This window comes from Meriones unguiculatus, chromosome 8, assembly GCF_030254825.1.
Source record: "Meriones unguiculatus strain TT.TT164.6M chromosome 8, Bangor_MerUng_6.1, whole genome shotgun sequence".
Lineage (NCBI taxonomy): Eukaryota > Metazoa > Chordata > Mammalia > Rodentia > Muridae > Meriones > Meriones unguiculatus.
Window position 1 is genome coordinate 77,370,663 of NC_083356.1, and position 15,158 is coordinate 77,385,820.

General features: G+C 46.9%; 1 protein-coding gene across 2 annotated transcripts in view; it reads right to left on the reverse strand.

Annotated features, from left to right (window-relative positions):
- Window positions 1–1,139: 1,139 nt before the first annotated feature.
- C5 (complement C5) overlaps window positions 1,140–15,158 on the reverse strand; it is an 85,121-nt gene continuing 71,102 nt past the window's right edge. Inside the window, exons 33-41 of one of the 2 annotated variants that reach the window (XM_060390017.1) lie at window positions 14,206–14,263; window positions 9,932–10,034; window positions 9,705–9,779; window positions 9,492–9,597; window positions 7,981–8,064; window positions 7,032–7,121; window positions 5,880–5,963; window positions 2,649–2,787; window positions 1,140–1,664 (exon numbers count right to left, since the gene is read on the reverse strand). In XM_060390017.1, coding sequence (XP_060246000.1) covers window positions 1,526–1,664; window positions 2,649–2,787; window positions 5,880–5,963; window positions 7,032–7,121; window positions 7,981–8,064; window positions 9,492–9,597; window positions 9,705–9,779; window positions 9,932–10,034; window positions 14,206–14,263 — 878 coding nt within the window. In that variant the 3' untranslated portion in view covers window positions 1,140–1,525. The other variant, XM_060390018.1, reaches the window with a different exon arrangement.

Here is a 15,158-nt window from a genome sequence, read left to right on the forward strand (position 1 = left end):
CTGGGTGAGGCAGGATGAGGCCTTCTCTGGAGCATCACAGTGTGCTCAGAAGGCCTGGGGGCAGAGGAGGAGCTGACACACTCAGGAACAACAATTTCCTAGTTGATGGCTTCCTCTGGTGACTGTGGTTTGGCCTTGGGGACAGAAGCCCAGCAGTTTAGAGGCTGTGCTGTGGAAGCAGGGGCCACTCCACCCTTCAATCAGAAAGAAGAAGCGGGAGCCACAGGCATGCTTAGCTGAAGCTCCCTCTCCCCCCACTCTTGCTTGGCATCTTGTTCCTTCGCTGCACAGTGTAGGCTTCCACACCAAAAAAGTCCTTAGTTCCGGAAGTGGAAAAGTCCCTGCCATTGATGAGACAAGCTGTGAAGCCTCAGGTAGTTTCACTGACTTGGTGAAAAGCAGATTCCTTTTGCCCTTGTTAGAATGAGATCAACTGACCTACTTACACATTTCTTACGTTAATTCAGTGGGGCTAGTTAGCCTATGCTTAAGACTCTTTGCTTTCATCTTAGGAAATCAGCTGGTGCAAGCCCTGAGCTGTGCAGGCGTGTGGACCTGGGCTGCCCTTGGGCTCTGACCTCTGTTTCTGCCCTTCAGGAGGCTGGGGGAATTGCTTCGTGTTTTGGAGCCTCCATTTTGGCAACTGTAGAGTGGGGCTAAGAAGCATTCCTATACTTCTGCGAGGCTCCGGAGCCACTGAAAGCAGACAGCTATGAGAACTCTCCCCAAGCCCTGCAGTGCTACACACCGTGTCGCTAGAAATCTGACCTCTGTACAAGCCGCCTGTATAAAGCATGTGAGGATCCAGGAGAGGCTAGGTCTGGGCCGGAATGACAGTCTCCTGAACCCTGGTTTCCTTTCCCTGAGTTTCTGCACTGGGGTCTGCCTTCTGGTAGAGCAATTACTGGCAAGAGTGAGTTCCTGGGGAAATGGATACTGTGAGGAAGAGGGAGGGAGGAGAGCAGAAGGCTTTCCTGTCAGGGGCACAGAATGAGCAGGAGAGGGGAGCCAGCGGCAGTCAACACTGCTGCCTTCTCAGGAGCCCGGGCTCTGGGGGTGGCCTTCCGGGGTTAGGGTTCTCTCCTGTCCCCCTCCTCCCTCCCCCCATCGGAGGGGAGCCAGCTGAAGCTGAGCCAGCATGAAACAGCATCATTTTTAATACAGTTGAGTGCAAAGTGAAGCTTTTATGGCACTTTCTGTCCTTGGTATTTCTCTCCAGCAAGGTCACGTTTTAATAAGGGGCTACATTTCAGTGGGTGTCTCCTTCCAGCCCCAGTAAACACTCCCGACTGCTGAGTTTTCACCTGTTCCCATTTATCGGTGTTGGTGTCCAGCAGCCTAGGGAGACCCATCTTTTTGTCCCCACAAGGCTATCCTATTTCACAAAGTCGTAACTCTTCAACTTGTGCTCTACTAAAAAGAAAGTGCAGCAAATTCTAGGATGTTTTCAAGGGAGCCTGGCTCCTAGAAGAAAGAGGAATGCCACCCACAGGAGTACACGGGAAAGCGACACAGCAGAACGTCCTCAGGCATTTTCACAGCCGTTTAAAAAGATGTCTTCAGCAAACTCTTCCAAATTGGCTAAAAATGCTTGACACGATGGACACGTGGAGTCTGCAGGCCAATATTCAATCCAGGTGGAGGAGTCTAGAGGGTATATATACCTGCCAAGGCAAAACGGAGAGAGAGTTGGTGATGGTGGCCACAGGCAGAGGGAAGCTGTGCTTGATTTCCTTGGGAAGAGACCAGATGTGTGTGTGTGTGTGTGTGTGTGTGTGTGTGTGTGTAAGCCAGAAGGTCAACCTTGGGTGCTGTTCCCCACACACTGTCTACATTTTATTTATTTATTTATTTATTTATTTATTTGAGACAAAGCCTCTTACTGGCCTAGAACCTGCCAGCAGGCGAGGCACTCTGACGTGCAAGCCCCAGGAATCCACTTGTCTGTCTCTCCAACACTGAGTTACGTGTGCACCACCACGCCTGTTTTATTTTTATTTTTTTTTTAACTAATCACTTATCACTGATTTTAATGCGTGTGGGCATTTTGTGTGCCTGCACGTTTGTGAGCCACATACGATGTCCGGCGCCTCCGGGGCCCGGAAGAGAGCCTCTGACCCACTGGTGTTAGAGTTCCAGGCGGCTGTGAGCCACCAGGTGGGTGCTGGGAATCGAACCTGGGGCCTCTGGATGAACAGCCAGCGCTCTCGACCACTGAGCCATCTTTCCAGACCCACACGCCTGTTTTTGTTTTTGAGGTAGGTTCTGGTCATTGAACCCAGTTCTCCACACCTGGCTCAGCAGGCGCTTTGCTGACAAAGCTGTCAGCTCACAAGGTAAGCTCTCTACAGATGGTGAGGCGCATGATTAAACATCCTTCCATTTACAGTTAGAGATTTCTGCCTACCGAGCGAGCGGAGGACGTGGAGTTTGTGTTCTCAATTCCCCATGAGGCACATGGATGGCTTCTCCCCCCGTCAAGGCTGTAGGTGCTGTGATGGTGGCTACCAGCCCCATGTTTGACGGTCAAGGTGTTTCTGTTGTAGTCACGATGATTGATTGGTTGGAGTGAAGGTGCTGACGGAACGTGAGTGTGATGAGCGTGAGTGTGATAGCATGCGGAGCCCAGCCCCGCGCTCGTGACTTACTTGAAACTGAAATTGTGCTTGATCTGCAGAGCCTCTTTGCCCATGATTAGATACTGCTTCCCTTTCACCAGGCTGGCGTTGGCACAGCTCATCTTCTTAATGAAGGTCACTTCCGAGTCCTTCTCGGCAGCCGCTTCCCCTGGGGGACACAGGGGGCGGGTTGTCACAGTCACCTTAATGAGCTCCACTCCTCGTGGCCACGAGAGGTCATGTACTGTTGGAGGGAAGGTTCTGCTCCTCTGGAGCCAGACTGTCTGGGTTAAGGCCTAGCCATGTCGATTCCCACTGTGTGGCTCTGGCCGCTGATTTATGCCCCTGGAGTGAGGGCTCGGCCCCCTCACCTGAACGCTGACTCGGGAGCACTGTGGAACCCCTCGGGAGTCTAACAGGGCCGACACATGGCAAGTGCCAAGAGCAAAGTAAGAGTCAGCGAGTATTACCACTCCTCGGAGATACAGGTACCTGTTCAATAGTTGCGCGTTCTTTATCTCCATGTGAGATGCACCTAACCAGGAAGGTATTTGACGGATGACAACGGTCAGCTTTCTGGAAAAGCGCATGGTGTGAAGGGATGGAAAACCTAATGGAAGAGAGCTCTGGGATTCCTAAAGGACTTCTGCCGGAAGGCAGCCTTCCCCGTGTTCGGCCTGTGAGGTCTCACACATGTCAGAGCACCGGCTAAGCCCTCCTTGTTCACCTTTGCTATGATAGCAACAGAGACTGAATTCGGGGCCTTGAACACGTGAGGTAAGCACTCTTCTGCTGAGCTCTGCCCAGCTCCTCCCTCACTTCTTCTTATCTTTATGCCTTACTGTCTCCTCTCCCCTGTCCCCCAACACTTACACCTGCATCTCTACTCCTGTGTCAGTTCCCACTCCTGACTCACCACTGTGACCTGAAGGGCCATTAACCTGTATGAAGCTGTGGCAGCCTCCTAACAGCCAAAGCTTGGAGAACCCCCGAACCTGTCAGTCAAGGGCACATGACTGCTGCCCATATAACAACCTTTCTCGAGTACCATCCATTCTAGCCTAACACACGAGTGCAAGCTAGTTCTCTTGGACTGCCCAGGAACCCAGCATCCTGTGGGAGGAACACCCGAGCCAGCCACTGTAAAGAGAAAGCAGTGTGGCTATGCTAGGTTTTAATATTTTAAAGCTTTTTCATGAAAAATTTCAATGAACGGAGAAGACTGAATTTGGGCAACCACAAACCTTTGTTTTGTTTCCATATTCTAACCTAAGTATCTTTGACTACAAAAGAAGTAACAATTTATCAATACACCTTGACTCCAGATGGGTTCTGCCCAGTGGTTCTGTGTATGTAAGAAGCAGGTGGGCTTCTGATATTTGTGCAGATTCAAAGTTTGTAATAAGCATTAAAATGAGCATCCAGGATGAGGAGATAAAACGGGGAATACTTGCTAACATTTCAAGTTCACTAGACTTCAGCCTTGAAATCCGTAAGCATTTGAGACAAAGTAACAGTTTGTATTTCCGAGAAGAAAAAGATCCTTATTTCTTTAGGGAAAGACAAATGGCAGCCAGATGAGGTGGAACACACCTGTGATCCCAGCATGTGGGTGCCTGATACAGAGGATTGTGAGTTCAAGGCCAGCTGGAACTACATAGTGAGCCCTTACTGTTTTAAAATTTAAAGACATGGTTTACTATTGCTTCTGATGTGGTTATTAGATGCAAACAGGGCTTAAAAGTTGGAGAGCAGGGCTGGAGAGATGGCTCAGTGGTTAAGAGCACTGTCTGCTCTCCCAGAGGTCCTAAGTTCAATTCCCAGCAACCACGTGGTGACTCACAACCATCTATCCTGGAATCTGATGCCCTCTTCTGGCCTGCAGGTACATATGAAAATAGAGCACTCATAAACAAATAATTAATAAAAGAGTTGGAGAGTGGAAAGATTACACTATTTTATGAGAATGTCATCACACCCAAAGAAGGGGGTGGGGGTGGAGCTGACCACCAATGAGAAGTTAAAAAAAAAAAAGAGTTGACAATAAAAACTAGGAAACTGGAGGGAATCTTACGGAAGAAGGGGAAATAGAAAGAACTGGAGGGGACAGGAGCTCCACAAGGAGACTAACAGACCCAAAAATCTGAGCTCAGGGTGTCCTGCAGAGACTGATGAATCAACTAAGGACCATGAATAGAAAGGACCTAGACTCCCCGCTCAGATGTAGCCCATGGGCAGCTCAGTCTCCATGTAGGTTCCCTAGTAAGGGGGGGTAGGGACTGTCTATGACATGGACTCGCTAGCTGGCTCTTTGATCACCTCTCCCTGGCTAGTTGCCCTAACTAGGCCACAGACAAAGAGGATCCAGGCAGTCCTGATGAGACCTGATAGGCTAGGGTCAGATAGTAGGGGAAGAAGACCTCCCCTATCAGTGGACTAGGGGAGGGACATAGTGGGGGAATAGCAAAGGAGGGTGGGACCAGGAGGAGATGAGGGAGGGGGTTACCGCAGGGATACAAAGTAAATAAATTGTAATAAAGAAAAATATTTAATATAAATTTACAAAATTAAAAAACTAGAAAACATTTTTTGTAAGTGTTGATAAATCAAATAAAAACTTGGGAGCATTATTAAAAATTTAACTGTCTAGAGCATGATTGCCAAGAACAAAGTGTTTTCTGAATTGAAATTCTTGGCAGAATTTACAAAGAAGATACACATGAATAAAAATGCATTATGACTTAGAATGAACAATCCTGCTTTTTGCAGAATTCATATTTATTGAAATGAGAGATTCATTGTTTGGAAGATACAAGGCAATAAGCTTAAGTTATTTAATAAAGCTATTATTCCATTGTAAGTGCGTTTTAAGGGCCAGAAAGATGGGTTCCAAGCCTGACGACCTAAGTTCAATGCCCAGGTGCCACATGATGGAAGGAGAGAGCCAACTCCAGCAAGCTGCCCTCTGGCTTCCCCACATACATCACAGACGCGCACACATGCACACGTGAGTAAATGTGACCAACAAGATGTGGTTTAAGTTATCTTAAACCAAAGCACTAAAGGCTAAAGATGGTTACAGCTGTTGCTGGCGTATAAAGCAGTTGCTGAAATCTGTGATGAGGGAATTCAATGAGAAATAGGACCTTCCTGAAAGTGAGATAGATCCCTGCTACTGTTTTCACGCCCTGTCCTCTGTGTCAGATACAAAGCCTGGTTCAGGAGGTGCGCTAAGGGTTGAGGGGAAGGAGAGGTGCTCACCTGTTTTATAAATGTCCAGAAGTGTCGCAGTGTATCTGACAAAGATGTTTTCTTCAGTGGCGGACTGGATCCTTACCTTATAAGCTGGTAAATAAACAGAACAAAATGAACACTACCAATGCCATCCCCAGGAGACTCCAGGGCCTGTCGTCAGATGAGGGATGAGGATGGCACTTGTTAGGGCACCCTGAAGTAGTTCTCATTTATTCCAAGGATCTTCCCAGCCCCCCCAAGCCAAATTGCCAGATTAGAAAAAATGAAGATGAACTCAAAGGAAGCAAATACAGAAAGCCACACAAAGATCACTGTGAGGTTCTGAGAAGATTCTGTAGATAGTGATGGCGGTAACAGCAGGACCAGAGTCACTCCGCTCCTGTCACTTATGCCCCTTGAGCAAACATTTAGTGTCCTTGAGCCTCAGTTTCCTCCTTGATAAATAGTGATGATGGTTTGATGCTTTAAAGGGTCCTTATGGAACCTGTGTTTTTGGCTTGAGTGTGAAACATCCTCCATAAGACCTCGTGTTTGAACGCTTAATTCCCAGTTGCTTGGAAAGTTTGTGGAACCTTTAGGAAATGAAGCCTCCCTGGAGGAAGAGCACGACACACCCTAACCACTGAGCCATCCCTGAAGCCTCAACCTCTGCGGTTTTCCAAAAGTTGTCTTGGAGTAAGTGTAGTACCTCTATTCAGAAGAATCTAAGGGGGGGGGGTGTCTTGGCTGAGCACACTTTTCCCTTCCATTATCTGAAATGAGAAAGCATATCTCTTTGCTGAAGAATAAATAACTTTGTACCTTAATGCTGAAAATTGATTACATTTTCCTTCAAGGGACCCAAAGAAATGCTATATCCACATAATGTCACTAATGTGCAGCCTTCCTTCCTTCCTTCCTTCCTTCCTTCCTTCCTTCCTTCCTTCCTTCCTTCCTTGTTGAGACAGGGTTTCTCTTGTGTAGCCCTGGATGTTCTGGACTCACTCTGTAGACCAGGCTGGCCTGGAACTCACAGCCATCCATCTGCCGCTGCCTCCTCCCAGTGCCGGGATTACAGGCGTGCGCCATCACAGCCAGCTTAGTGTTTCATCTTTCTAACTGAACACGTATTGATGAAATTTCAATTTTGAAGGAAGTCTGTTGAACATCCGTGCTTACCATATGCAATCTCTGGTTTACATGCGGTTTCTTTCCTGGTGTCTGCGGAGATGGTCAGGTCCAGTTCCGCCTGTAGCTGCCCACAGTCAGCTGGATGGTGTGGGGAATGGTGAGAGTTAGGTTAGTGTACCGCAGCAGGAACTCCCTGTGGGAGTGAAGAGTGTCTGGGATCATTTTTACAAATGCCATATTCCTAAGACCTGTTCATTTTCTTCTCTTTGTTGAATTGAAACATTATATCAAGTAAATGTCAAACCAGCCGACCCACTGTCTTGGACACAGACTTATTTTTACATGGTTATTTATTCCATAGCCAGCTCACCAGAAATGCACATCTTTTCCTTGAAGGAAGCAAGTGGGGGCGGGGAGTAAGTTTCTATTTTAGGAGTCTAATAAAACCCAAGATGAGAATTTGATTTTAGCTGTAAGATGGAACAATAAGGACCTAAGAAGCAGAAAGACAAAAAATAACTCCAGACAACAAAGCAAACACAAATAAAGAAACCCCAATAGATAAGACAACAATCAAAACCCAAACCAAGCTAGACCCTCATAAGAGAAATCATGTTGATTTCTGGTGGGTTTTGGTGAGTTGCCAAAAAGGCTGCCTTTGATCTCAAAGAGACAGAACTAAACTTGGAGAAGTGACAGCAAATCCCATTCACTGGAATAAAGAGAAAGAAGGCCTGGTGGCCCAGCCCTGCATCTCCGTTCTCTTTGGTTATTGTCTTTCCCTTAGGAAAAAAAAAAGGGGGGGGAGTAAACAGGAAGCCATGCTATGTCCCCTAGGACCCCTGCCGCTGTGTGGGGTGTTTCTCTGCTCTTGAACAGTGTCCCACCAGGGTGTGCGGGCTCTTTAAGGGATCAGTCAGCTGAGAAATGGCGGTTTGGCCAAGCAGCTTCCCAGGACCCCCTCCAGACAGGGAAGGACAGCCTAACGGACGCCTACCTTCTACACACTTGCATGTCGACCCCTCACAAACTCTCTGGAGCCTGGTGTCAGAAGTGCTGTAAAACACGGTGCACTGCTTATCTGCGGGGACAGAGACATGGTTACAGCAAGTGGCCGGCCGGACACATCATTTGTTAGTCATTGATCCCCTCTCTCTCTGTTTTTTTAATTACTTAATTTTCTTTCTTGAGACTAGATTTCTCTGTGTAGCCCTGGCTGCCCTGGGCTCACTCTGTAGACCAGGCTGGCCTTGAACTCACAGAGATCTGCCTGCCTCTGCCTCCCGAGTGCTGGGATTGCAGGCATGTGCTGCCGAGCCCGGCTGGTTTTTGAGTCTCTTACAGGGGACCTCAGAGATTGTCTATTTCAATCCCATAACCTATGGCTCCCGGGCTAAGGAGGTTAAATTATGAACTGACTGTTCTGGGGAGGGTCCCTGTGCCTGAACAAGAGCCCTCTCCACTTTGTTATTTTGACTCCATGCTTGGAATTTTCTTAGAATGAAAGTATTTTGTGCTCCCAAGAATGAGAAGAATGTACATCATATTATCCCATGGTCTTTTCAAGGAATTGCAATTGTTCAGGCTAGATGAGAGCACACACATACACACACACACCATGTAATGTATACATATGCACAGATATCTACATATATGAGAAGAGGACACATACACACAAAACATGTGATATATACATACACACACATATATCCATATGTGTGAGAGGAGGGACGAGGCACGTTACGTGTGATTTCAGAAGATAAAACGCGGGTCAGCGTTTGCTTCACCCAAGGATTTTCTAACAAACAACTGCCCGACGTGGGTAAAAAGCTGTGTGGTCACTTTGCCTCCTCGAAAGGAGCTGAGCTCGCCAGTCCCTGATGCTGTGCCACACAGCAGGGGCACGAGCATGAACACGTGCTGGGTGCTGGTGTGGATGGCATAAAACCGCGTCATTCCCGTGCCAGGTGGCAACTGCAGATCTGTGTGCCAACTGTGAGAAGAACACAGAAAGGGTATGGAGCGCTCTGGGAGAATTAAAAAACCGGAACAGCACCTGGGCTCCTTCAAGAGACACCGGCAGTGACTACCACAAGGGAACTTGTGGCAAAGCAATTTAAGGCTGAGGGTATCATAGTCCAGTTATTTAAAAAAAAAAAGAAGAAACTGAGGTCTGAGGCAGGAAGTGATTGGATTGATTACAAAGTCATCTGAATGCAGTGTTCAGGCTGGGTGGTGGTGACGCACACTTTTAATCCCAGCACTCAGGAGGCAGAGGCAGGCGGATCTCTGTGAGTTCAAGACCAGCCTGCTCTACATAGAAAGTTACAGGACAGCCAGGGCTACACAGAGAAACCCTGTATTGAAAAAAACAAAAACAAACAAACAAACAAAAAGCTCTAAAAAAGGCAGTCTGTAAGACATGCAGGCCTCCTCAGACTTCTAAGCTCCAGGAAGACAGCAACAGGGCCACCTGAAGAATCTGCAGGGTAGATGAGGGCCGGTTACCTGGTCTATGATACTCATATACTGTGAAGGTGGCAGGATTCAGAAGCGCAACTTGGAAAAGTTCAAATATCCGGAATCGGACACAGAGAAAATCTCTGGACGGAATCTGTTGAAGAAAGCCAGGGTTTTAAAGAAGGTGTGGGGAAGCGGTGTTCGCGCTGGCTCAGCCTGTAAAGATGTGATGGTAAGGCGGGATGCCAAGGAGGAACTTACCGAATTCAGCTGCAGAATAACATGGCCATCTTTGATCTGGTAATCAGTTAGGAGTTGATCCACTCCTTCCACAAGCTAAGGAAGAAAGGGGAGAGGAAAAGGGGAGAGGGAGAAAGCTTGAATTTACTTTTCTCATTAGTGTATTTAATTACATTTCCCCACTGATGAAGCTCTAAGCCATAGGAAAGAAACCCAAACATCTACAATATGTCAAGGAGGATACTTGCAGCTCGTAAATCTTCCTGGTTTGCTCCAATTCCAGTCGGCAGAGAAATATCCATCACTGCATGGGAGGACCCGGATGCTGACTCCTCCTTGCTGGACTTGTAGCTAGCACAAACCAGAGATTGAGAAATGGATTAAATAAAAGGTAAGATTCTTTAAGAAAGGGTCCGTTCTTTAGCAGCCTTTATTTGCATATATATATATATTTTGAGACAGGCTTTTACTCTGTAGCGCTTAGATGTCCTGAAACGACCTATGTAGACCAGGCTGGCCTCAAAATCACCAAGCTCTACCTGCCCCTGTCTCTCCAAGTGCTGAGATTAAAGGTGTGTGCTACCAGCTGTCATCAGACTTTATGCTTGGTTCTATGTATTATGGTCAATGGGTCAGAAACTGAGAGTTTTGGAGCCGCAGAAGGTCTTTGAGCTATCTATCCCAATGCTTTCCTTGAGGAACAATCCAAGCATGCCACTGTTCTGGAGCATAGAGGTCATCCGCTCCACGAGAACAGATGGAGAAATTGGGACTGGTGTGCGGCACCCAGGAAAGGTTACAAGGCTGCTTCGTGCGGAGCAGTGTGTTAATCCAGGTTTCTTGATTCTTACTTTAGTTTTTCTAAGAGATTACTTCCAAATAAAATATCAGTTTTATATAAGAAAGAGACATGAGACCCTAACCCTAACCTTAACCCTAGCCCTAGCCCTAACCCTAGCTCTAACCCTAGCCTTATCCCTAACCCTAACCCTAACCCTAGCCCTAGCCCTAGCCCTAACCCTAACTCTGGGAACAGACAGGAAGAAACACACCGACACACAAGCAGTTCCTTTCTCTGGATGTCAGGTTGTACTTAGTTATATTTCTTCTTTCCTTTACTCTTGTCTGTTTTCTAAGTTCTTTGGCATGGGTGCTTCATGAACAAAATAATGCGTCAAAGACTGTTGGCTAGGAATTTTGCTAGTTTGAAGTTAAGAGGAAGCAAAGCAGATAAAATAGGAATTCTCTACCCCCCACCCCCTTGAAAAGGAGTCAGAAAATCTGGGTCTTGTCCCAGTTTTACTGCGCAATTTCCACAAATCATTTTCTTATTTGTGAGAAGTATAAACACGTGCTGTAACCCGTCTTTATAGCTCTTGGGCTTTGAGCGTCTTAGTGTTACCAACAGGCTGAGTTGGAGGACTGAGGAGAAAGGGAGGATTGGGGTGGAGGCGGGAGGAGCAGGACAGGAGAGCCAGGGGCATAAGGTGACCCTGGGCCGCAGCCTCACCTCCAGATAGTCAAAAGCTGCTGCCTGTTGGAGCTGGGGAGAACCGGCAGGATGATGAGAGCAAGTACTGAGATAGTTCACAACTGATTACCCCCGAGGGGATGGGTCTAGAGGAAGCTGATGATACAGGGAGCCAGCAGAGGCGTGAAGGCACGTTTTTTCCCTCAGCCTCCCAGTGCAGAGCACACAAAACAGCTCTTATTAGAAATTTAAAAAGTTTCATTTACCACAATAATTAAAGGCACTAAAAGAAACTCCCTGACTCATAAAAATGTAACTCCATCCCCACCAAAGGAGCCCTTTAGAAGGGACGCCTCAGCATCTCCTTAATTGGATGGGGAGAAGCCAGGATTTCTGGCTCACAGATGCAAATACTATTTCTGCAGGATGCAAAAGGGCCTCCAGGGTGGAGAGCATCTATGAAAAGGTCGGTGGGGCCTGACGACTGGTTGCCATGGGTACTGTTTCAGTCATGGGACAGAAATCCTTCCTTCCAGAAGCTCTTTGCCTGCTGCTGAACCCAGCAATCATCCCCAGAGGCATTTTGTGGTAGAAATTAAATCCTTTCCACCCTTTCCCCTTTTCTTAACCAAGAGGTTGTTTAAAAAAAAAAAACAAAAAACAAAACAAAACAAAAAAAACTACACAAAAGATGCCTCTGAGCATGCAGGCTGTGTGCCGGCAATTTTTTAATCAGGAGAGAGTACCTGAAGGCAAAGAGTGTCTTAGATGAGTGAGGGTTACTTAGTTACTTTGGAATCCACACAACCTAACTTCAGTGCCATGGAGCCAAAAGCAACTCCCACCTGCAGTTTTTTTTTTTTTTTTTAGAACCCGCTGTCCCTAATCCATTAAATAAATAAATAATACACAAATAAATAATAAAGCAGAACAAAAAAACCCCAAATCAAACCAAAACAATACCCAAAAGATATACCATCTAGAGTCACAGTTTTCACTTGCCCTCATCTGTACTTTGACAGTTGGAGTTGGGCATCTTGTCAAGGAACTCAAAGGTATGACTTTTGACAGCATCTTGTTATGTAGAGCAGGTTTGGGGACAATCGGGAACTGGCAGAGACTCAGAGGTAAGGCAGTCCAGTATGCTTTATAGGAACAGTCCAGGGAATGAACTCCTCTTCTCTGCTGAGGATCATTTGAGTGTACTTTTGGGGGGCTACCCACCAGGACATCACCCCTTATCCAGATTGCTTCTCCAGCCAGCCCCAGATGGCTCCTTGTCAGGTCCTGTGCACTGATTCTAGCTCTTTCCAGATATTCGCTCAGACCTCTTTGTGACAAGTGTTCTAGGTTTCAAAGATAGCTGCAGTATGGTCCCATCCCTAGCTAGGAGGAGGAATGGCCGTTAGCTGGAAGAAAACTGCTGGAAGAGGGTGATCTCAGAGGAAAGACATTGGGATGAGAAAGGTTTGAGAAGAAACAGAGGGCAAGACTGCCAAGGGCGGAAGTAAAGAAGTTGGAAGGAAGACAGGAAAGAAGGAAGTTAGGAAAGAAGAAAGGGAGGGAAGGAGGAAGAAAAACAGTTAAGAAGGAAGGAAGGAGAGAGACAGTAAGGGAGGGAGTGAGGAAGGAAGGGAGGAAAGAGGAAGAAAGGGTGAGAGGAAGGAGGTTAAGAAACAGGAAGGAAGGAAGGAATTAAGGAGGGAGGTAAGGCTTTTGGCCAGGGAATGACAAAATCCAGAGAAGTGAGAAAGAGAGAGGCAGGGTCACGGACATGACAGAGAAACAGCTGGGAAGGAGGCGGCAAAAGGCAAGTATTTCTTGGGACTAATGGTCCTAGTGTATACAGAGAGGAGGTTTGGATACTGAGATGGGTGGGCGGTAGAGGTCAGAGAGCCAAGGCTTTGCCTCTGCCGCTAACGGAGACTGTGTGTGTGGGGGGGTCACTACACCTCTTGGGGTGTCAGCTCCTTTATTTCTAAAACAAGGGGATCCCTGTATCATCATCAAAGTCCTTCCAGCTGGACCTAGCACACATTTTGTACCAGTTTCTAGGTCCACACTGGCCACTTTGGTATCACGTATGATTGCAGGTATGTGTGACTAACCAAAGTTATTAATAATAGGAAGATGAATGGAGACAGGACAAGGCAGGTGGCCATGAGAGGAGTTGGAAAGATGAAGGAGTTTTGTGTTCCAGTCCTGGCTTTGCCACCACCAGTTTGCTTTGTGCTCACGAAAGCCAGAAGTGTGTGTGTGTGTGTGTGTGTGTGTGTGTGTGTGTGTGTGTGTTACGGGTTACTTGGAGGCATTCACTGGACTCACTAAGCACTTTATATAAAGGCAAGATGAAGGTGAGTCAGTCAGAGAAGGAGATGATGACGACAGGGGTCAAAATCAGAGTGAGGCAGGATGATGCCTAGCAGCAACAGGAAGCTTATTAGAGAGTGGCCAGCTTAGGGTTTAGGCAGCAGATGGTTTGACATCGGTAGTTCTCAGTGCTGGCTGCATGAGGTGGGGCCTGAGCTTGGCTGTTTCTGAGGTTTCTGACGCGACTGTGTAGCCTGAGCTGAGAGCAGGTTGTAAGGATGGGAGGGTTTTGCTGGTGAATGTGATATTTCCTCCTGAGGACATGATCCATGTCTGAGAAATCCTCTGTACTTTCTTTTCCTAATAATTATATCACATCTGTACCATTCTGAAAGAAGACAAAACCCAGGAGAAATGACAATCTATGTGCAAACCCAGAGCTGCCTTCCAGAATAAGCGCTATTTAAGAATTCCCGCTGTAGCCTACATTTTAAAAAATGGCCTGGGGGTGGTGATGTGTGCCTTTAACCCCAGCATTCAGGAGGCAGAAGCAGGAGGACCTCTGGGTTCCAGGACAGCTAGGGCTACACAGAGAAACCTTGCCTTGAAAAACCATCAAAACAAAACATAGCAAAAACACCCAAGCTAACAAAAACAAAGAAATGAACAACCGAGTGTCCTTGGATGTGTTCAAAGGCGTCGACAGTACCGAGCCAAAAGCAGGACCGGAAGTGCGCTCACCTGGCACAGGCCACTATGCGCTTGTTTCCGGAGTCGCCGTAGCTGGGGTAGCGGGATGCTGGCGGGCAGAGACACACAAATTACCGAGTAGGAAGTAACCTGTTTTTAGTTGTTTTGGAGCATGCTGGGACAGAATTGTTAAACACACTGAAAATGAGTTGCGATCCGCAAGCAACAAGCTGGCATTTGTGGAGGTTTTAAAGCTATTGACAAGAGCTGGATGTCGCCTTGGCTGCTCTCCACTACCTCGCCCCTTGAGGAGGTAAGCATGTGCAATGTGCAATGTGTTCGGGGAATCTGGGACGAGGAGGAGTAGAGGGCTGCATCTGCTGGTGTAGGAAGTTTCCAGAGGGAACAGGCCTGAGCTCCTGGTCAGAAAGGTATCAGTGCACACCGTGACCCTGGAGCAAAGGTCAGCGAAGGAGGGCGGAGCGTGTAAGTGGACTTGATTTCGGACATGGAAGTGCCAACCAATTAGCGGAGGCACAGGAAGGTTGTAATATTTGAAGAAAGCAGGGTGAGGGGGGCACATTTTTAAAAAGACTGTAAGTGATAGAAAAAGCAAAGACAAGGGAGGAAAAAAATGAATAAAGTTATAAAGAAACATGGGGGAGAAGGGGGATTCTGGAACTAGAAACCTTACACAGAAAGTAACAGAAATACAAAGGAATTACAACCTGTTACATTCTTGAAAAGCACCAATTACAAAACAGTAACACTGAATACATTCAGCTCAGCTGCTGTATCACCTGACAGCAGTTTGTAAGGGTTATTCAAATTAGTTTGTAATTGTTATTAAAATGGTATGTAAAATTATTACATCTATTATAATAAATGTTAATATGTTCACCTGGATGCCAACCTACTTAAGCAGATTAAGACATTCTGGGGCGCTTTTTTTTCCCCACACACACAATTTCCTAATTAGGGACACTCTCTACATGACATTTTTA